This window comes from Nicotiana sylvestris, chromosome 6, assembly GCF_000393655.2.
Source record: "Nicotiana sylvestris chromosome 6, ASM39365v2, whole genome shotgun sequence".
In the NCBI taxonomy this organism is placed as follows: Eukaryota; Viridiplantae; Streptophyta; class Magnoliopsida; order Solanales; family Solanaceae; genus Nicotiana; species Nicotiana sylvestris.
The window spans coordinates 212,014,032-212,038,256 of NC_091062.1; the positions used below are offsets into that span (position 1 = coordinate 212,014,032).

A 24,225-nucleotide genomic window follows, 5' to 3' on the forward strand; every position below is an offset into this window, starting at 1 on the left:
AACATTAACTTTCATGTTAGTTGGCTTCGTGTCTTTCACGATTTTCGAAACCAAAATCTAACTGCCTGCTCCAGTAAAAGCAACGAAAACAAGATTAACAATCATCATAATTTATAGAAAAACCCAAAACAAAAAAATATAAAAAATAATAATACAGTAATAAAGTAATGCCACATGTAAAGTACTATGTGCAAGGCCACCAATATATAATCAAGATGAACAAAAGGTGGAATAAACCTTCTGCCCCTCAAAAACATTAGTTTATAAAAGTTACACCTTAACCCCTTTTGGATGTTTTCTTTCACTCTTGGGAGGTATTCCAGGTCCCCCTCCTTGGCCCTTGCATGTGTGTGGAAGTGTTTTTTTTCTGTTTTTTCTTGCTTTTTTTATTTTTTCCTTTAGTTTTAGTTGCATATATATTGCTTATATGCTCGTTCAACATTGGAAATGGTATAGCAAAGTCAATTTTCTTTGTTTTGTAATAGAAAAGTGACATTACTACTTCTATACCACATTAAATACACTTAACCGAAAAATGTATATATTTTCAGTAACAATTTAATGACGTGGCAGTAGAATTACTATTGGCTATTCTAGAACATTGTCTTGGAGCCTGCAAATAATAAATGCAGTTTTATTTTCAATATGCAATTTTTGGGACACACGGTTCATATTGTCTCAAAGTGTTTTAAAGGAAGTCCGACAGAAAATGCAGAGAATATATGTGGGGCAACGCTAATGATAAGAGGAAGATAGCACTGGTATCATGGGAAAGTGTATGTGTTCAAAGATGTATGGAGGATTAAACATAAAAAGTTGCACAAAGTATAATGTAGCCTCTGTAGGCAAGCTTGTCTGGCAATTAGAAAGGAAGGAGGATATTTTGTGGGTCAACTGGGTTCATGGTATTTATAGGAAGAAATAATCAGGATTTCTGGACTCATGAACCACCACTAGATAGTAGCTGGTATTGGATGAAACTGCATGCACTTAAAGCTAGTATGGTAGACTGGTACCAAAATGGCTCTTACTGCTTAACAACTAGTGGCCAATATTTTGTGACTAGGAGATACAAGCATTGCTGGTAACACTCCGTAAATTCGGACTAGGTGTGGATATGTTAAATGAGTATTAATTTGAGTACGGGTGGAAATACTTATTTTGGAATCAAGACGGAGAATGACGCACATTAGATTCGATAAAATTGACTAAGTTTATGGAAGGTCTGTCTTCCAACAGGATTTAGTGAAAATCTGTTCAGAATTTGGGCACACCGAAAACATGAAAGTTGTATCCCTTTAAAATACCTTTTCAATGATATATTTGTCACGACCCAAAAACCGACCCGGTCGTGATGGCACCTATCGTAAAACTAGGTCAGCCGACACAATTCTCGAATCAACCATTATTCAATAAAAGTCATTTTTATACCATTTATTAATCAATGATCTCATGATATAAGTCTAAATGAACAGTGCGGAATAAATATACAAGTCCAACATCGGAGCGTCACTAGTCATAAGCATCTACTACAACTGTCTAACAACATCAAGACCAATATGGCCGGGAAAATCACAAAAATACATTAAGGAAGAATAAGGAGGGAGAAAAGCAGGGCTGCGATCGCCAGACAGCTACCATGTTAACTCCGAAGAACCTGCCACCGAGCTCAGAAATACCTGAATCTGCACACAAGGTGCAGGAGGTAATGTGAGTACGCCAACTCAGTACGTAATAAAAGAAAATAAAGTCTAAGTAGTAACAAAGCACGTAATCCACGTCATAGCACCACGTCGGGTACAATAATTTTTCCAAAATAGGATACATATCAAATCATCTCGTTAAACCCTGGTCTCAGTAAAATCCTTTGAAAGATAACTTTCTAACAGTTTCAATAAAGGTTCAATTTAGTTTATAGTAAAAGTGATAAAAAATCGTAATCGGCCCCTCGGGCAAAATAATTCATAAACAATCCTTCTGGAAAACCTATCGGTCATTCATATACATCACATAACATGAAAATCTTAGTGAAAATAACAAAACCAAATCAGTAATTTAATTTCCAAACATCTCGTAATAATTCCAATTTCAATGAAAGTTGTTCAAAATATTTGTTTAACATTTTCGATAGAGGCTCAGTATAAAGATGAATGAAAAATAGTAATTTCATAAAACAAGCCGCTCAAGCAAAGCATCACTCGTATACATGTATATATAACCCCTCGGGCAAGCCTCTTATTCACTCATGACTCAACTCTTATCAATCAGCGCTCACACTCAGCACTAACGCTCAATAGGTATCATATAATAACCGCTGCGGCGTGTAGCCTGGTCCATATATTGTTGCGGCGTGCAGCCCGATCCATATATCGCTTCGGCGTACAACCCGATCCATATATATAGTCGATTGCGCTCACTAGGGGTGTGCAGACTCCGGAGGAGCTCCTAATGCCCAAGCGCTATATCGCTGCGACGTGCAGTCTGATCCATATATATTGTGGCGTGCAGCCCCATCCATAAATATATAATCCTCACAACCAAGCCATCGGCCTCTCACTCAGTCATCAATCTCACAATCAAGCCCTCGACCTCTCTCAATCATCAACCTCACAATCAGTCCCTTGGCCTCTCTCCGCCATCAACCTCACAAGCCACTCGGACTATCAGTAAAATAGGGCATTCAACCCAAAATATCATTTATAGCATCAAAACTGGGTAAATAAGGCTGAGTTATGAAACTAGTAAGATACAGTATGACTGAGTACAAATATTAAGTCAAAACAGTGAGGAATAGTAGTAGAAAGCCCTTAAGGGTCCAAATAGTTGGCACGAGGCCCAAATATGGTATTCAGCTCAAAACATAATAATACTTTCCCAAACACAATAGTATCAAATAGTTTTCAATCAAATACACGACTTAACAGTCGACGGGACGGACCAAGTAACAATTCTCAATGGTGCACAACTCCACACTCGTCATCTAGCATGTGCGTCACCTCAAAATAGCACAACGATGTAAAATTCGGGGTTTCATACCCTCAGGACAGCATTGACAATCATTACTTACTTCAATTCGGTCCAAACTCTAGCCCGTAATGCCTTTGTCTCTTGACTCAGCCTCCAATTGCTCCAAATTAAACCAAAATCAGATTCATACCATCAAATTATGCTAAGGGAACAAAGCCCACTCGAAAATAACCAAGTTACATAAAAAATCCCGAAATTGGCTAAACCCGACCCCCGAGCCCACGTCTCGAAATTTGATAAAAACCACAAAAATAGAATCCGTATTCCCTCACGAGTCTACCCATAGAAAAATTCATCAAAATCCGACCTCAATTGCCCATTCAAATCCCCAAAAGAATTCTCAAACTTTTCTTTCATTTTTTTCCAATTTTCACTCTAATTTCTCAAATTAAACGATGAATTTCAAGACTAAATCATGGAATTAAAGCAAATATGAGCGAAGAATACTTACCCCAATTACTCCACTGAAAATCTCCTCAAATTTCACCTTCTCTCGAGCTCTCTAATGGTTTTTGAGATATTGGACTTTTAGCCTCGATTTTTAAATATAATCTGACTGCTCAGATATTCCTTCTACGCGAACACAATGGTCCTCTCGCGTTTGCGTAGACTAATCTCACCTGCCTCCAAAACTGCCATTCGCGAACGCGTCCACAGCTTCGCGAACGCGTCCACAGCTTCGCGAACGCGAAGATTTACCAACTCACTCCTTCACGAATGCTTTCTCTGACACACGAACGCATATACCAAAGGGACCCGGGGTCCCTAGCTGCCACTACCCTTCGCGAACGCGGCCCTTTGAGCGCAAATGCATAAAACACTTTACTCAACCTCCGCGTTCGCGTCCTCCTCCTCGTGAATGCATAGAACAAATTCCTCGGCTTCCCTATTTACTCTTCGCGAACGCGGGACCCCACCACAAACGCGATGAACAAGAATTTTCTGCAACAATACCAGAAAATCTGCCAAGTCCAAGGTCCAAAAATTGATCCGTTAACCACTCGAAACACACCTGAGGCCCTCGGTATGTCAACCAAACACGCCAACATATCCCATATCATCATTCAAACTTGTTCCAACCTTTAGAACCCTCAAAACAACATCAAAACATCAAATCAACCACTGATTTAAGCCTAAGCACTCCAAAAACTACCCAAATTCCGATTTCGATCAAAAGTCTATCCAACCTCGCCCGAATAACTTGAAATTTTGCTCAGACTTCATAAATAATACAACAGACCTACTCCAATTTTCGGAATTCCATTCCGACCCCGATATCAAAATTTCCACTACCGATTGAAAAATGCCAAATTTTCAATTTTGCCAATTCAAGCCTAAATCTACCACGGACCTCCAAAATATATTATGGATGTTCTCCCAAGTCCAAAATACCTAACGGATCTAACCAAATTATAAAAATCTAAATCCAAGATTGAATACTAAAAAATCACAAACTTGGTCAAACCTTTCAAATTTAAAGCTTCAAACTGAGAACTGTTCTTCCAAATCCATTTCGATTACCCTAAAAATCAAAACCGATGACTTACATAAGTCATAATACATCACACAGGGCTAGTCATGCCCAAGAACTGGCGAGTTAAGTGCAAAATCGCAAAACAACCGGTCGGGTCGTTACATCTTCCCCCACTTAAACATACGTTCGTCCTTGAACGTGCCCAGAGTTGTTCCATAAACCATCAAATCACTGCATAACCTTACCATGCACATATCCGGGGGTGATCCCATGTCACCCTATCCCATATAGGTCCGATAACACAACATAACTGAAATTTCATAATCCAACCTAGCTCATAAACCTTAGAACCAAATTTTCACTTCTGAAATAATCTATAAGATCTGAATCTCACATCTATACTCTGAATAAGTCCGAACAAGCTGTCACAAACCATACCTACAGCCTCAGATGCAATTACATAATATACCACATAGCTCAAACTCTCGTAGCAATAACTTCTAATCACAACAGTTGCTCAGAACAACCGAATATCGATAATAAATCTCTTATCAAGCCTCATATTCCAACACCTCTGTATAATGCCATGATGAGTAGGTTCTTGTTATATTATTGTACTTGTTGTCATGTTCGAATAGGATCCCGAGGGGCTCGGGCGTGTTTCAGATTGATTTCAGATCATTTTTCCTTCATGTTTGGCTGATGGTGTAATCTGGTTTCTGGTGCCTCATTTGGTCTTTGCGATCGCGAAGAATGTGATACGATCGCGTAGAGGGAGAACAAGAGCTAGGAAGTTTCTTAATCGCGGTCGTGATTAGAGGGACACGATCGCGTACCTTGGAACTGGTCATTGTTCACGTATGCATTGTGTAGGGCATGTTCGCATAGGGTAAAGAGAGGGTAGCTGGGAATCTGAGTTTCTTCTTTGTGTTCGCACAAGTGCCATCGCATTCACGTAGTATGGGAGCAGTGTGTTCTGCGTTCACATGGTTAAATCCGCAATCGCGTAGTGTCTGGTGAGAGGCTACTAAGTTGTTCTTCGCGATCACATAGAGTGATTTTGGTGGCAGCACATTTTATTCATCGCGAACGTGATGGACTTCCCGCATTTGCATAAGAGGGATGCCTGGGCAGATTATAAAGTACTGTATTTCAGGGGTTTCAGCTATTTTTGCATTTTTGGAGCTATGAAGCTCGGATTGAGGCAATTCTTGAAGCAATGTTCACCATGTGGACTCCCTTGGCAACCAAACGAGACTTATACCTGTCAACAGAACCGTCAAGTTTATACTTAATACGCAATAACCACTTCCAATCCACTACATTTTTGGAAGAGTCACATGGAACCAAATCCCAAGTCTGGTTGCGAACAAGAGCACCAAATTCGGCTTGCATTGCTGAATTCCAGTGGGGAATGAGCTTGGCTTGCTTATGGGTTGTGGAAATTTTTTGAGATGATGTAGTGGTTGTGAGAAATTGACGAGGTTTAAGGCTATTAGTTTGTGATCGAGTGATCATTGGGTGCACTTTGGTAGCTGGCTGGTTTGATTGGGTTTGGGTTGGTGGGTCCGACTGAATAGGCTGAGAGGATTCTAGTCGAGGTGGGGAAGAAGCCATTTACAGCTGATGTAGTGCCGAAGCAGATGTAGAGTGGGACGGACCTGGATTTTGGCTAGGAGTGGATGGTCTTTCTCGTCTTTGATATGTGATAAGTGGATGTGGGGGCAAAACTTGAGGTGCCAAGATTGAAGGAGGAGAAGTAGTTCTCTACTGTTGTGGAGCTTGTATGGAAGGTGGAGAAGTAGGAGTCGAGATATGAGGAGAAGGAATATTACCTAATTGTTGAGAGACACCATCAGAAGCAGATGTGATAGCTTGTGGGCATTGAGTGACCGTGGGCAATGTAGTCACCGGTGGTGGAAGCTGATAAGAGGAATTTAAAGTTGAATTATTATCCTCTTTGGTTGGTTGTTTTATAGAAATATTATCCCAAGCTACATTATCCTTACTTCTAAAATCTGAAAAAATATTTTGAGAAGGAAAATTTTATTCTAAGAAAACTTTATCCCTGGATATATATATATATATATATATATATATATATATATATATATATATATTTTGGAATTAACTAGATCAAAACACTAATGGCTATAAAATTTATTAGAAAATCCTAAATAAACACATGGTGTAGATCAAGGTTCTAGTTTATTACTGGAATAAGGTTTAAGCCATGGGTAGTATAAGCATCCAAAAATATTGATGGAGTTATAATTAGGCACTGTTTGAAATAGGATTTCAAAAGGTGATTTATTTTGTAAATTTGGTGTAGTCATCGTATTGATCAAATAAACTGCTTGATGGCATGCATAACTCCAAAAAGTTGAAGGTAAGGATGCTTGGTGTAACAAGGTGCGGGTTGTCTCAATGACATGCCGATGTCGGCGTTTAACTAAGGCTACCAGTTGGGGTGTGTATGGGGACGACACTAAGTGTTCAATTCCATGTGTTTTTAAATAGGAATCTAATTTTTGAAATTCACCACCATCATCAGTGTACAAGGATAATATTTTTGTGTGAAAATGTCTTTCAAGCAAGAGATGTAAGGTTTGGAAGATTTTCAAAACTTCTGTTTTAGCTTTGAGTGTGAACAACCACATATATTTTGAAAATTGATCAACAAATAAAACGTAGTATCATTTTTTGTCAATTGATAATACCAGAGACGGCTCCTACAAATCACTATAAATTAAATATAATTTCTTATCACTGTGCAAAGAAGTTTTTGAGAAAGGCATCTTATGCCTTTTATTGGAATAATATGAATTACAGATAGTACCAGTTTTTGAATCAAAAAACTGGAATGGAAAAATCAAGCAGAAATTTATTTAGAGCACGATGATTAGGGTGGCCTAGTCGTCGATGCCACAGGTGATATGGGACAACAACATTGCATTTGGGAGGACCTTCAACATCGCCCGGTGACCACTCATACAACCCATTTCTAGTCCATCCCCGAACCAATGGCGCCCCCGTAGTCAGATCCTTCACAAAATAAAAACGAGAAAAGAATTCAATAGAGGTCTTATTGTCTTGAAAAAACTTAGAGACAGAGAGTAGATTGTTTTGAATGGCTGGAGAGCAGAGAACATTTTGAAGATGGAATTTGTGATTTGATGCATTAATGTTCACATTACCAGTATGGGAGATTGGAATGGTATTACCATTGCCCATGACTATATCTTCTGAACCATGGTAGTCTTGCATAGTGGCTAGACTTTGAGTATCCAAGACAATACGATGTGTTGCACCACTGTCAACGATCCACAGAGCTTACTGATTTTGGAAGCGTGCAGCATAATTAGCGCGAGCTTGAAAATGATTGTGAGACCGTGTCCGACATACACGAGCAGTATGTCCTCTACCATCACAAAGCTGGCGGTAAATGTTGTTGTTGGGAGGCTGCTGTTGCTGATTGTTGCGCCTGGGCTGCTGATTATTGCGCCATGCTTGATTGTGACTTTGTTGATTGAGATTGTTGTTGTTGGGCGCATTTGATCGCCGATTGTTGTTGGATCCCTGGCGTGTAGGAGTTGACGCAGTCCCCTGAGCAATATTAGCAGTTATTGGAGCAAAAGGAGTCCTTTTGGCTTCCTCATGATGAAGAAAAAGCTCATAATAAAGGAGCTTTTCATATAGTTCTTCGTATGAGATTGTTGAATCTCGAGCTCGGATGGCAGCGAAAAGGCCTCGGAATTCAGATCCAAGTCCAGTAAGAATCTTGACAACCAGTTCTTCATTGGAAACGGGGGATCCAGCAGTGGCAAGTTCAACACATAGTGAGCGAACTTGATGAAGATAATCTACAATAGGGCGAGAGTCCTTGGAAAGGCGGCGAGACGGTCTCGAAGACTAAAGATACGAGTTTGGGACTTGTTTGCATAAGCAATATGCAATGCATCCCAAGCCATTTTGGCATTGGCAGCAGAAGCAACTATACTAGCAATTGTTGAGTCTATAGATGCCAAGACAACATTTTGTATGAGCTGATCTTGCTAAAACCAAGCAAGAAAATCAGGATTGAGTACTGCTTGGTTATTTGCAGAGATAGTCTGAGAGGGGGTTGGTTTCGATCCATCAAGGTGACCAAAGAGATTGTGTCCATGCATAAGCATGGACATCTGAGCCTTCCATAGTGAAAAGTTATGGCTACAAGCTCGTTGGAGCAGTTGGGCTCCTGATACCATAAAGAGTGATAAAGGCAGAAGAAGAACTTATTTTGTATTGATCATAAGGTTGGCTTTATATAGCCAAGTATAGTACATAAAAGTTGTGAATAATGTAACAACTTAGAGAGAATCTAGGATACATAGAAACCTATGTGAATAACAATCCTAAACAAAAGGAATCTGATGAGCACCAAAAGAGATATTAAAAAACAGAATAGCAAAAAGTCCTATACAGAAGGATTATTAGACTTCACTTATGATCCTTGTATGATTTTCATTACTTCGAATCCAGCATTTTGAATCAACTGGATAATATGCACATGAGAATTAAAAATAAGAACTCAAACAACCTCTTCCAATTAGAGGATTGAAATCCAATCCAATCAACACAAGTCAAATAAATTAACAATATATGTAGAATAAATCAAATGATAGAGTCAGATCATAAGTTCCATCTAAATCCAACAATGAAAGGATTAATAGTACATCATAAGTTGGAGAGTGTCACGTCCAGTGGTTTCTTCAATTTCTCTTTTAATATTCATAGCTGAATCCTCAACAGAGTCCGGGCAGCCATACAGTTCAATAAGTTGGAGTGTTGGAATATCGGCAAAGCTAGGAGGGATCGCGTCGAGGGAGTAACAACCTTTTATGAGTAGCTTCTCAAGCACGGGAAAGGATTCCTCTGAAGCTTTCCATTCTCTTAGATCCATCCACTCTAATGTCAAGTATTTAAGTGCCTGGAACTCCATTTCTCTAACGTCCCAACACTCTTTACCCAATAATAATCCCCAGATTATTTTGAGTTTCTCAAGTTTCTGCAGTCTTGCTATGTTTGATGTTAATTCTTTCGTTATTGAAAAGTGGCGAATCCTCAAATTCTTAAGATTTGAAGGGAAGACAAAGTAGCTCTCCCATCCAACTGAATGCGGGTAGCGATAAGTCTTACATGGGCATTCAAGGTCAAGAGATTGAAGGCGTGTATGAACTTCCGATATGGGAAACAAAGAACGACAGGGTAAACTTTCAAGGCTGAGACCCAACTCTTCTAAATTCGGAAACCTCCACCACGACCTTGGATTTCTATCATCGTACACACGAAGATTGCAAAATGTCTTCAGGTTCTCCAGCAATGTTTCTGAAGATTCTTCTTCCTCGTTTTCCAATAACAAGAAAACTTTTCTCATATTCACATGCCTTAAATTGTTCATTTTCCAGAGACCAGACGAACGTGGGAATAATGTCTTTCTTGAAGCAACCTTTAGAGTGTGAAGATCGTGTAGGTGTGATACCCACTTGAATTCAAATTGATCTTTGACATAAAGCGCAAGGTACCTCAAGTGAGTTAGCAATTTTACTGTTGGAACCCATGATGAACTTGTTTCCACATCCATCAAATGCAACACCCGAACAAGTTTTAATTCAACAAGTAAACGTAAAGGATTTGATCGGTTTTTCCATGTTTCAAATTCTGGATGAGCAATGAACTCCAAAGACGGCTTAGAACACTGACCAAAACACTTTGTACTTTCCTCGGACTCGTGTATTGTAATCTTATCCACCTGATATTCACAATGATCTAATTGTTCCACCAGATCATCATGAATATAAGTGCATAACCGCGATTCCTTAGTATACAAATGTTTATATGGATTGTATGGCACTATAAGCTGCACAAACTTTTCTTCTCTAAGTTTTGCTGAGCAAAACTCACGCACTACATCATGAAGTATGCAGTATTTTATGTCACCATTACGTCTCCTTTTAGAGACCATTACTAGGCTTCTGTTAAGCAGATCATTCAAGCAAACTCTAGCTGCTTCTTCCATATAATTCTCTGTGTCAACATTCAGTACAAACTCTTCGGCTATCCACAAATTCAGCAAAGCAGACACTGGAATCTTATAGTCTTCTGGAAACAAGCCCATGTAAAGAAGGCAAGGCTTTAAGTGGTCTTCTAAATGCTCATAACTTGATTGTATTACCTTCATGCTCTGCTCTCCTAAAGCATGAGAACTCAAGTCATTTGCAACCTCAAGCCACAAGGACTCCTGCCTTTCCATCTTCACAATAATCCCGGCAATCAAGACTATTACAAGAGGCAATCCCTTACAATGTTCCGCAACTTGTAAACTTGCTTCCAATAGATTGGGTGGACAACTCTCTCCTTGAAATACTTTCTTAATCAATAATTCCCAACTCTCTTCCAATGTTAGAAATCTAAGAGAATAAGGATCACTGCGATGTTGAAGATGCTTAGCCACTTGTTCAATTCGAGTTGTAACCATCACTCTACTTCCATCTTCACCCTTAGGGAAACATAATCCCAAATCTTCCCATGCCTCGACTTCCCATATATCATCTAATACGATGAGGTATCTCCTGCCTATTAGAGTCTTCCGCAACTTGTCAGCTATGTCATCGTCCTCTTTGATTTCATAGTTGCCACCTGTAGCTTGTTTAAGAATCTCAATCAACAATGTCCTCTCTATATATGTTTGCGAAACAGAGCACCATACTCTAGCATCAAAGTGATTAACAATAGAAGGATTGTTATACACTTTCCTGGCCAAGGTTGTTTTACCCAATCCTGGCATTCCAAAGATTGAGATAACGTCCAGCTCCTTTGTTCCTCCAATCAATTTCTTCATTATACTTTCTGCATCTTTCTCAAAGCCCACAACTTCCTCATCGATTGATGGCAAGCTACATTGGACGGAAGGCCCTGCCGAAGAAAGAATTCCTTCTCCACAAGTCTCAACTACGTCCATGTCAGTTGTTGAAAACTAGCGCCTTTTGTATCTTTTGAGATTATGAAAACTGCAATTTAACTGCCTTAGAGTTAATAGCGCCTCCACCTTCCATAAAAGAAATGAAAGAAGCAATAAGAATCTTCATAACAATTTAGAGAAAACCCCCAAACCACAAAATAATGGAGTAATAAAGTAATTAATGCAACATCGAAATGTCATTCGCCTAATATCTAGGACTTTAAAATTAACTAAATTTAATATATAAAATACTTCCTTATTTGAACTATGTAAAAGCTCCTAATATTTAGAAATCTAAAATTAAATAATATTTTACTTAAAAATTCCTTATTTAAATTGTTTAACTATTTTCCTTAAATGTGACTTTTCCACGTTTCTAAGTTGTTCATATTTCCTTAAATTAGATATTTCCATAGCCTGGGACTTAAATATGAAGATATCATCAATTTTGTAAAGTTTAGTTTAGGTAACAAGCTCAAAGACAAAATCAAAGTTAGAGTCTAACTTTTGTGAAGGAGACGATAATAGTTTATTAATCATAATTAATAAAATATTATATTTAAATAGCTCAGTATAATTTTTAGGCAAGAAAAATAATTGATTGTTATACTATTATTTAGGTTTTATCTTATAGTGATCTTTAAATTCAAGTAGAGTAGTTTTCACTTAAAATTTTAATAATTAGTAATTACTATATCTCTTCATATTTGAATTGATTATAGCATTCTTGCGAGACGGGAATGAAGAAGGTATGGGTTGATCTAAATTTGGGTTAAATGTATGTGTTATTTGGATTTATATTTACATCTTTATTTTAGTTTTTTTTAATTAGTGTTTGCATTATATGTCTCTGAATTCTGTGTGTTAGAATTTTTTCCTTTGCTGATCTATCTAATATAATCAATATTAATCATTTTTAAGAACTCACACCTTTTTAGTTTTATTTTATTTAATAATACTTTTTTAAAACGCATTGCAAAATATTGTTTACCTTTTTAAATTCAAATATAATATTTATGTAATTAAAAAATTAGATTTATCGAGATAGAGTACACGCGCAATGCGCGTATCGTAAGACTAGTATGTCTAAAGGTCACAAATATATACTAACTACTTTCTTGATGCGTGCGTTGCACGTGTTATTCCGTACAAGCAGTAAAAAAATGAAAATATTATTAAAATATGTGAAATATTACACCAAAATATCAACAGAAAAAAATACAAGCTAAAAATAATAAATAGTTTTAGAGATGTAGTGTTGAACTCAAATTGACTGGATAGCTCTGGAAGATCAATAATTATATTTAGTTAGACAAGTGAATTTTATATTACATAAATTTAGTTGTTATGAATATAATATGACCATATATTTCACCTAATATTTTTTTGTAGATATTGTTCTTGAAGTTGTTCCATTTTGATGTTTCAATGAAATGATTCGTGCAACAAATAAAATGAGAAACTAATAGTATTTATTTATACATGATATATTTTCTTTAAAGAATGGAAGAATTAAATGTTTGTAAAATTTTGTATACAATTAAGTAAGAAGGGACTGGCAATAATAAAAACATAACAAAAAGAAGAAAAAAATTCCATAGTTATGCAAAATTATACAAGAATTTTGAAATATTAATTGCAAAAGGTTGAGGGAACCAAAAGGTTTTGTACTTATCATAGTCACTTAATTTATAGGATTATTTTGGTCTTTTACATTCAATTTTTGATCTTCATGCTTATAATATAGTATGATGATCAATATGAATAAAAGGACTAAATCTCCTACCCCCTCCAAACCAAACGGCCCCTTTTTGGTGGACTGGTCATGACTCGTTTGTCTAACATGATTGGTGTCAATCTATTTAAATTTGACCTAATCCGTCCATTTGACACCGATAGTGGTTGTTTGATGTTCTTTCGCTTTTTGTAGAGTGAATTTCATTTTACTCCCTTAACTTTTTAGTGGAGGGAAATAATACCCCCTTAACCTTTTGAATGGGAAAGGAAATCCCCTTAGACTCAAAAGTTTACTAGAAAAAATAAAAAATTGTTGCTGGAATTTACAAAAGTTTATCCAACTCGGATCCTGAAATATTTTTAGCATGTTTTGATCATATAATTATGAACTACAATATAAATAGAGAGACAATACCAGCAATTTCAGAAATTACATAGTAATAATAGAGCATTTTGTAGAGAAATGTATCCATTAATTTGAAGATGAGAAAAGTTACAGAAAAACACATTGTAATAATCCGACTGGTCGTTTTGAACATTTGTACTTCTCTCGGTAGTAGATGGACATGAATAGCTCTGTATGATGTATTATGACTTATGTAAATCGTCGGTTTTGGTTTTTAGGTTATTCGGAATCGATTTGGAAGAATGAATTTTACCGTTTAAGCTTTAAGTTGGAAGAGTTGACCAAATTTGACTTTTTGGTATTTGACCTCGAATTGGAGTTTTGATGGTTCCGTTAGCTCTGTTGGGCGATTTTGGACTTAGGAGCATGTCCGGATAGTCATTTGGAGGTCCGTAGTTGAATTTGGCTTGAAATGGCGAAAGTTGGATTTTTGGAAAGTTTGACCGGGAGTGGACTTTTCGATATCAGATTTGGATTGTTGTTTCGGAAATTAGTATAGCCTCATTATGTCATTTGGGACTTGTGTGAAAAATTTGGATTCATTCCGGGTTGGTTCGCTATGTTACGGCACGAGTTATGGAAGTTGAAAAGTTCAAATTCATCAACTTCAAATTGAGGTGTGATTCGTTGTTTCGATATTGTTATGTGTGATTTGAGGCCTCGAGTAGGTTGTGTTATGTTATGGGACTTGTTGGTATATTTAGACGGGGTCCAGAGGGGTTCGCATGAGTTTCAGACGATGTTTAGAGCATTTTGGAAATTTTGGCTAAGGCTGATTTTTTTAAACAGTCCTGGTGTGACTGCACCTGTGAAATTTTAGGCGCAGATGCTACGTCGCACAAGCGAGGCAGAGGCCACAGAAGTTGCATAGCAGGATCAGGGCAGTGTCGCAGGTGCGAGGCTATTTTTTGCACCTAAATGATCGCAAAAGCGGATTTTCTACCTCAGGTGCAAGGAAAGGCTACCAGTGCTCTTCCACAGGATCGAGATTTTGAACGCACATGCGAGTCCGTAGAAGCGGATATTTTGTTCGTAGATGCGAAGATGCTAGGCAGAAGCTATAAAATCAAGGTTTTAGTTCTTTTGTCACATTTTGAGATGTGTGACTCGGATTGAGGTAATTTTTGGAGCAATTTTCGTCACAACTATTGGGGTAAGTATTCTACACTTGGTTTTGATCTTATTTCATGAATCCATCTTCATTTTTGGCAATTGATAGATGAATTTGAAAGAGAAATTCGGAGTTTTAGCCTAAAATTTCATAATGTGAATTTTTGAGTTTTGAACATCGATTCAGAGTCGGATTTGAGTGAAACTAGTATGGTTGGACTCGTAATTGAATGGGTTGTCGGATATTGTGAGTTTTGTCGGTTTTCGAGACACGGGCCCGGGTTGGAAGTTTTAACCGATTTTGAACTTTTGATTAAGGATTCGACCTTTATCATTTGAAATTATTTTCTTGGGCTTTATTTGATGTATTTGAGTTGCTTTTGACTAGTTTTGAGCAATTCGGAGGTCGGTATGTGCGAGATGGCATTTTTAGAGCATCACTTAGCTTGTTCGGTATTAGAATTGGCTTGTTCGAGGTAAGAAACACTTCTAAACTTGGTGTTGAGGGTATGAAACCCCGAATTACGTGATATGTGATTGGTGTTGAGGTGACGCACATGCTAAGTGACAGGCATGTGGGCGTGCACCGTGTGAATTGGGACTCCGTTATTTCTATGGTACTGTGTAGTTACCTAATCTTATTTGTAACCATGAAATTTCTACGTATTTGAGCTATTGAGTTGAGATCCATGTTGGAAACCATGTCTAGGCTACATGCTTATCCTGTTGGGGCTCACTGAGGTTATTTCTACTGTTGAGTTATCTGCTTTCATTGCTTTATATACTCAGTCATACGCATTCATATGCATATCATATCTCAGTCTTTGTTACCATTTATTGCATATCATATCATCATTTTGGGCTAGTTTCATGGTATTGTGAGCCCGAGAGACTGGAGAGGTTAATGACTGAGTGAGGCCGAGAGTCTGAGTGTGAGTAACATTATGGGATCGGGTTGCACACCACAGCATGTTATATTGATTACATATATGAATCGGGCTACACGCTGCAGCATGTTATATTAATTACATATATGAGATCGGATTGCATGTCGCGGCAGTTATATTGATTTATGATAGTGTTGGGGCTGAAGGAGCCCCACCGGAGTCTGCACACACCCCAGGTGAGCGCGATTGATTATATTGAAGGGTGCATTTATATACACAGGGATGGATCTTCCCCTCGGGCTGGATTTGGCCCTACTCAGTACTGAGCGACTGTTGGTCAGTTGATGTATATATTCCGGGATGGATCTTCCCTAGGCCGGATTGGCAATATACAGTACTGAGTGATTGAGCATGATGAGAGAAAAGTGTGAGACAGTGAGAATGAGTACTCTGAAAATGTAAGTACATGAGTTCATCTTTGAGATACATGGCATTGACATGCACACATGACATACAGGCATAAAGATGTATTTTTCCTCATGTTGTACGATATCACGTCATTCATGACTTCTCACACATATTGATATATGGGCTGGAAAGAAAATGAAATATATTATTTATTATGGAAAAGATTTCTGGAAAAAATTTACAGTTTTCAACTTACTCATATTTTCGATGAGTTCGGTAAAGGATTTGGATTTTCACTAATATACTTGAAAAGCGGAACTATTTTTCGGGAAATTATGAAAAGGCAAAGCATTTTATCCCTGGGTTACTTCTTTTATTACTTGCTTTATGTTGTTATGAACTGTTGTTGGCTATTGGATGTTGGACCCGACCTTTGTTCCAGCTCGTCACTACTTTCAACCTAAAGTTAGGTTTGTTACCTATTAAGTACATGGGGTCGGTTGTACTCATACTACACTTCTGCACCTTGCGTGCAGATGTTGGTTGTCGATGCTGTTGTGTTCGATGGGAGCTGGATTTGAAGATGTACCTGCGTTCTGGTTGTAGCTGCTTCTTGTTCATGGTAGCCTTAGATTCATAAAACTCTGTTTATATACTTTTTAGATAGATGATGTATTTACTTCGTACCAGTTTTGTAAACTCTATTCATAGGAGCTCATGATTTGTACTACTAGTCCTTGGGAAATGCATCAGATTCAGATATTTCTTTACTTAATTGCTTTATTAAATTGTTATTGGCACTGGTTAGTTGTTAAATTAGCTTACCTAGTGGGTTGGGTTAGGTGTCATCACGACCAGCTGGATTCTAGATCGTGACAAACATGCATTACTTTGTAAATTCCAACAAAATTAAAAAAAAAAACTTCTCTTTTTTATAGAAGTAATGAGCAAGTTTAAACGTAATATTCTCAAGTAATGAGCAAGTTTTTAGTAGTCCAAATGTGCATAAAAATACGTTGACTAAAAAATCTTTGGCATACGGGATATATCGAAGACGCGCATGCTCTATATCAATAAGAATTTCAGATGGAGCACAAAATACTCCCTTGGATGTTCAAGAGGTACCAGTTATAAATACTAGAAAAGGTGTTTCCATGATTTTTAAATTTTAATCGAACTAAAAGATAGGTTCATGAAGGAAAAATATTTCACTATAAATCTCTAAAAGCTCTCTACAGTTCTCACAAATCGCAGTATATAAAATAAGCTATCAATACCCCTATTTATAATAGTACAAAACATATTCCAACTAGAACTATAAAAGCCTATTCCTATCTAATTTAACTACAAATCCTATTTAGACATGAATTAAACAAATCAAATTCTAAATAATTAAGGTTTCCTACTATAACTTTGAATTAGTTTTCTATCCTTCTCCCGTAATTCAAAATTGTATGCGTCTAACTTTTTTGTTGTTATTGTTCTAGTTGTTGTTGTATTGGAGAATTTCTCTCCAACTTCCACTTTTGTTGAAGCATATGTCTACAACCTTCATTAATGCACTTTGTCACCAACACACAATTTTTATTGAAACACTTGTCTTCAACTTTCAATTTATTTTTTTACTTCTCTTCAATTTCTTGAGAAAATTTTATTCTTCTTTAACTATTTGCCAGAGGCGACTCAATGAAATTGGTGGCCTAAAGTTAATGTTAAGAAGCGACCCAAAATTTATTTAATAAAATTGTATATATTTATGATTTATTTTCGTTTTTGTTATGTAATAATAGTCTTATGGACCGTCTTGTACGTATTTTGTCCCTTCACTCGGTTACCTGCTAGCTTCCACCATCAAAGATATCTAATAACTCTACTCACCAAGGTTTCGAATTTTTTTTATAAGAAATATCTGCGGTTAAGAAAATATTTTTATAAGTTCCCAACATCTAATGATCGTAATTGTGTACTACTAAAGTAGATTTTTAAAATAATTTTATACATTTGAAATAGTTCAAGTTTATTTGAATTAAAAAACATGACTTGATCTACTATTTATAAGAAATAATTAATTTTAAAAGATATTACAAGAGATTTTGTTTTTTATTTACCATGATACCCCTATTAATTAATGCATATGTTTAATAATTTTGAGAAAATGATTTGAAATGAATAACTAATGATATGGGTATAATACGAAAAAAAAAATTGTCTTCCTTTGATATGTTAAAAATGATAAGTAAAGGTGAAAATATATTTTTAGAATACTGGACAAGTAAAAGTGAACGAATGAAATACTTCGAAAGGAAGTCCTAAATTGTTTGATTGTAAAAACAAAATCAGTTTTGTTTTCTGTTGCGTATTATATTTGATTAACTTGTTGATTTCCAAATTAAATTTAATTTTATCATTGGGTCAAATAATCGGTTGTTTGGGTAAGTTTTAAAGTACCCAACTATGATTTAGAGAAATAACATTCTTATTTTCTCAAGCTATAAAAAAAAACTCAATTTAATTATTTATTGGGGGTAAAAGTGAAGTTCGTTTTTGTAAAGTTTCTGACTGCAAGTTTTTTTGTTCTTTCTATATTTGAGTGAAATATTTATTTTAAACTAACAAGGATTTTTTTCTTCTTTATTTAATCATGCTAAACATGCATTATTCCCTTAATTTTCGTGATGTATTTCGAATTTTCAGCTATTGTAGCAATTGAACTCAAAAATATGTAAATCCAAAATAACGCTCTTTTGCACAGAGATATATAAAAATGTGAGTTAAATAAAAAAAACAATCTAAAAAGAAGAAAACAATAAAATAAAAGTTCAATCTTACATTCAAGCGAGAGGAAAACTAGTCTTCACTTCTTCTTCTTCGAATGGAACTACAACAGAGCAAAAACAAAGCCTAAAGTTATAAGCACTTTTAGTTTGACCAACATTTTTACTAATTTATCCTTAATTATTTTTTATAAAGAATTTTTTTAATTTATAATCTTTTTCAAAAAAAAATCAAAGGTATTTTAGTCATTTTAATAAGAGAATAGCTTATCAACATTTTTTATCAAACACATCAACTGCTTATTATCAGTTTCAGCACTTTTATCCAAACACGTAAATGTTTATTTTAAAAATCAATTTCATCACTTAAAAAAACATTTCAACACATCAAGCTTATCAACTGTTTACAATCAGTTAATCCAAATGGGCTCCTGGTGGGTGAATTTCGGAAAGAGAGCACAGTCGTAATCACAGCTTAAAGATGTACAGGATTAGAAGAGAAATACAACAATAACAACAACAACAACAACAACAACAACAACAACCCAGTATAATCTCACTTAGTAGGGTCTGGGGAGGGTAGTGTATACGCAGACCTCCGGCATCCTTCCCTCCAAGAACTTCCCACCTTGCTTTTGGGGATTAGAAGAGAAATAGCTGAAAAAAATAAAAAGAAAGCGGAGATCAAAAAAGAAACCTCACCTTCTGTTATTGAGAGAGATAACAGAGAGATTAGTTGCCCCAAGGCTTAATTTGATGATTTTGGATTTAGAGAAATCGGAAATGAGAAAGAACAGGATGGAAGATGGTAGACTTCAGATATAAACGAAGTAGTTGTTTTGGGAATATATAAAGTGAATATATTCCCATGCATGTTATGAATCTTGCAGTTAATTAACTAATTAGACACCACCAAAGGATGTGGTGCAGTGGATAGGGCTGCTCCTTCCTTAACTAGAAGTCTCGAGTTCGAGCCCTGGGTATGGAAAAATCCTTGGTAGGGAGCGCTTCCCCCGAATGGGGCTTTACCCGGCGCGAATCCGGATATAGTCGGGTTCCATTGCGGGTACCGAATACTGAGTGGGAAAACAAAAAAATAAAAAACTAATTAGACAAACTTAAGTTCAGATCACAACTATATGCACCTCACATGATTATCCGACTTAAGTGGAGTATACAACTCCACTTTAATTGAAGGTTATATTCCCTACGTAATAAAAAAATTCAATTAAAAAAAAAGAGGAGTATACAACTAGCTCAAATTGTATAATACTTCACATTTTTCTGGGAAAAAAAATATATTACTTGCGTCAAAAATGATTGTCCAGTTTTACTTCCCAAAAGTTAAATAGAATAGTTTTAATAGATTGATGAGTGATGACTCATTCAACGTTTTTTTTTTAACATAAGGGAAGGGAGAGGAAATGGAAGGAAATTAATAAAGTGGAAAATTGAATTCTCACTAATATGATGAAAATTTAAGTAGTCAACCATCTACCCTAGTAAAATCGCCCATGTTCCTTTGTTCAAAGTTGTCTGTCACATTGTCAAATTATTCTTCATTTAAAAAAAAAAAAAAAACTGACTTTGTAATAAATAGGGATCATTTATTTAAGATCACCAATCAATGATATTATTTACTAAATGCCTTAGCCCTAACTTAATTAAAGAGTACTTACTTGAACAGGTCAATGAGCGATTAAGAAGGCCTATGGCCTAGGCTGTGATAAAAACAAAAAAATGAAAATAAAAACTTGACCAAAGCAAAATGGAATACGACTGTCTAAGTATGCGTTTGGACATAAAAATTGTAACTTTTGAAAGAAAAAAAAAATAGTACTATGTAAAATTAAGTTGAAAATAGTATTTGGAATTTGAAATTATATTTGGACATGCATTTCACTTGAAATTTTTTTATAGTTTTGTGAGTGGGAAAAAAGTTTTTTTCTGAAATTTTTGAATTTAAAAACTCATTTTCGAATTTTTTTCAAAAACTTACAAAATTTCATGGACAAACACATTTTTTAAAAGAATTTTTTTTTTTTTTTTTGGACAAACAGGGCCTTAAGTATTTTGAACCCTGCACCCCTCCCTTTATATGTTTATCAGATTAATTTTTAATCATCATTCGGAAGAAAGTATATTTAGTGGTCTTGAGAGGGAGGGAGGGGGTGGTTCTTTTTATTTTGAAAAAAAAAATACCTTTTTTTACAAAATATAAAGTTTCTTTTTATTTTTTCCTTTGATATTTGGTATACGTTTTGAGGTCCAACTAATCTGAATTTACGCCAAAAAAATTTATTTTAGAAGTAAAATGCTCCCTACCAAAGGAACTCTTATCATTACTTTCATAGTTTTGGTGATTTTATAACCTCAAATTATAGATTATATATTAGGATGATTCGCATTAGATGAAAAAAGAAAACATTAAAAGGCTAATTAAGGAGAAAAACTTCGTTTCCTTTTTCCAATGTTTTACACTTCAATTACATTTGTTCCATCCTCAAGAAGTTTTCACCTCCGATATTCATTTTTACAGATCCATATACCATTAATTGTTTGCATTTGTCTGTGCATTTTTATTTTTGTTTAATTAATAGAAAATACAACAAATATGTACATTTGCATTTAGAGTTTAATTGATCATTTTAGGATTAATCAAGTAATTAAATTATTTTATAAAAAGGAAAATCACAAAAAAATGGTCATTTTGCACCTTTTAATTTTAATTTGGATCTTGAGTAGTTTTTCTTTAATTTATTAATTGTGGTAATTAATTTTCTAAGATATTTGAGTAGGAATTAATTTAGGTTTATTTTTAGTTTTAATTTAAAAGAAATTAAAAAGAGTTAATTTGGAAAGAAAAGAAAAAGAGAAGAAAAGAGTTGAAATGGTTTTGAGCCAAGTCTCTTAACTTTTCTTCAGCCCAAACGATTTTTCACCAAAACCCAATTTACCCGCCCAGACCCATGCCCGTCTGCCCCCTGAACCCGGCCCATTCCCCAAATATACACAAAGATATGCAGAGCCCTAAATCAAACGACCCAAACGACGGGAACACTGTTCCTCCATCGTTCTCACTCAAACCAAGCCCCAAATTTAGTCCAAATTCGGGCGAGTGAATCCCAAATCCTTAACCCACACGTCCCTCCTTCTCTCATCTTGTCGTTGCTAACGGTTTCTGACGCAAGATTCCCCTCCCCTCTCACTCGCTCGAATTCGAGTTTTATCGCACGATTGGAAGGTTCTGGAGACGAGATGCTAGATGAGTGTAAGGCGTTGGATTGATTTCACTTAATCCGAGCCCCACGTTCATCAAGAACTCGTCTTCAAAAGAAGCCTTATCCGACTTTGTGAAGGGGGACTGAAAAAAATGTTTTGAAAAAAAGAAAAAGTGGAAAGGCTCTTGCTGATGGTTTTCGGGGTTTATTTTCTTCTTTGAAGAGTCCTTTCAAAGTTTAAGAGAAAGATATATACAAATTTGTTCTTTTTCTGAATCCGGATTTGAGTTCCAAGGAGATAAAAATTGAAGTTCAAGCTTGGTTTTCTACTGTCATCTTGCTGATTTGCTGCTGAACCTCGCTAGGATTTGGAGTTGAGAAGTGTATTGTCGAGTCCATAATTGTTATAAAAGAGATTTGCATCTTCAGGTTCAATTTTCCTCTCTTTATTTCTATGCGACTCTGTTTTGTTTCAGTGTTTTTGAGCTATGAGATTCAGTCTAGAGTGGTTTGTTCTGTGTTATGATCGAATACCAGTGGTGGTATGTGTTTGAGTATATGTAGTCAATAAGAGTCGATTTGAGTAATCATCTTCCACCTCCTGTATGTCGTGATTGTTATTCGGGCTCGAGGTATATTCTGAATTAAATTTCATCGCGTTCAGTTGAACGATGTGTGCAGTTTCTTCTGGTGAAATTCCTTCACAATATGCTCTGATGTTCATGATGATTTGCTTGAGCCATAAGTTCATGGAGTTAACTAATAGTTCTGTAGATGTTATATTGGAAATGTGTGGTCGACCTAGGATGGTTTTCACTGTTAGTTGTGGTGTTCTGATTGAGGATTCAGCACACAACTAGTCAATTGGTTCAAGTATCCTAGCAGTAGAGTTGTTGGAAGTCTTCTATGTGCTAATTGTTAAATTATAGCTTTGTACATGTTTAGTTTCCTTTATAAGCAACAAGAGGCTGATTTGAGTAAGGTGAGTAAAAATCAGTAGTAAATTATGAGTTTACATTCAATTTTCGAACCAAGTTATGTTGCCTTGATTGAGTTTTCCTGAAATCTTGTTCACCCTTAACTTGGTCTCATAGTTTGGACAGTTAGTCGCCTGAGTTTGAATGGCTCGTGTATCTTTGAAATTTCATGCTTATTAGTGTACTAGGTGCCAATCAGTCCAGTTATGAGCAGTTTTGTTCATGCCCTAATACTGAAATATACAAGCTATCTTCACACTGGATTTCCAATCAGTTTGCATTCTCTGTTTACTTGTTCCTATTACCAGTGATTTGTTTTTCACCTTTGAATAAGACAGGATCATCTCAGTTCCAAAATTCTGATTTCCTTTTAATTGTTGTCCTAATTTGGCTGTTGGTTTCTGCCTTATTTTCTTCTATTAACTTCTGCGAGTATTAAAGCAGATTCTACATCTGTTTGGATTCATGGCTGCGATAGATGTTCTGTGATCTTCCTTTGAGTTCTGTTCCATTTGGTCATCTATAAATTAGACAGGGGTTCGTTTAAGCTTACTTCTGTTAGTTGGAATTCCATAACTGGTGCATTCAAGTGCAATTTTCAGAAAGTGTCCGTTTGTTTTCCTCTATTTGAAATGAGTTAATGGTGGACGATTTGATATCTCTTCTGTTGGCGTCGTACGTCTGCTCATCGGTGCCTGAATTGTTTTGCTGTCCTTTGAAAACATGTAGCAGTTTGTGCTTAGATTCTTTTGCTATCAAGAGTGAGCATATGCTCTGAGAAGTGAAATAGCTAGCTTATTGTCTTTAGCTTTCCATGAACTGCACTACTCTGTTTTGAAGAGCTTCTTACACAAGTTGCTAGCACCTTTTGAGCTAACTTTGTTGTGTGAACTTGAGTCATTGCTTATTACATACGTTCCAGGACCTGAATTTTCCTAAAGAGTAAGGTATAAAAGAGGTGATTTTTATGTTTGAAAGTGATACTCCCATGAAAGAGTGGTTTGCTACTAAAAAGGGTCCTCTTATGATTTTACTGTATACTTTTACTAGTTTACAATGGGCTCAAACTATTCATGTGAGTAGCTATAATAATAACAGGCCAATACAAATTCTCTTTAAGTGGTTAGGAATATGAATGGATGCTATTCCATGGAATTAGGGGTTGGGGATTCTGTTGTGTATATCTACGAGGCGGATAGATTTG

General features: G+C 36.0%; 1 protein-coding gene across 3 annotated transcripts; it reads right to left on the reverse strand.

The window, feature by feature from the left end:
* Positions 1-9,113: 9,113 nt before the first annotated feature.
* LOC138872165 (putative late blight resistance protein homolog R1A-10) lies at positions 9,114-19,622 on the reverse strand. Of its 3 annotated transcripts, none has more exons than XM_070150273.1 (3): positions 19,526-19,622; positions 18,879-18,927; positions 9,114-11,550 (listed from the first exon to the last, which is right to left on the reverse strand). In XM_070150273.1, the coding sequence occupies exon 3, from the start codon at positions 11,499-11,501 to the stop codon at positions 9,207-9,209; it is 2,295 nt and encodes a 764-aa protein (XP_070006374.1). In that variant the 5' UTR covers positions 11,502-11,550; positions 18,879-18,927; positions 19,526-19,622; the 3' UTR covers positions 9,114-9,206. The 3 variants fall into 3 exon arrangements, with proteins under 3 accessions (XP_070006374.1, XP_070006372.1, XP_070006373.1); XM_070150271.1 differs by having other exon boundaries at positions 9,114-11,588; XM_070150272.1 differs by having other exon boundaries at positions 9,114-11,588; positions 19,384-19,622.
* Positions 19,623-24,225: the final 4,603 nt, after the last annotated feature.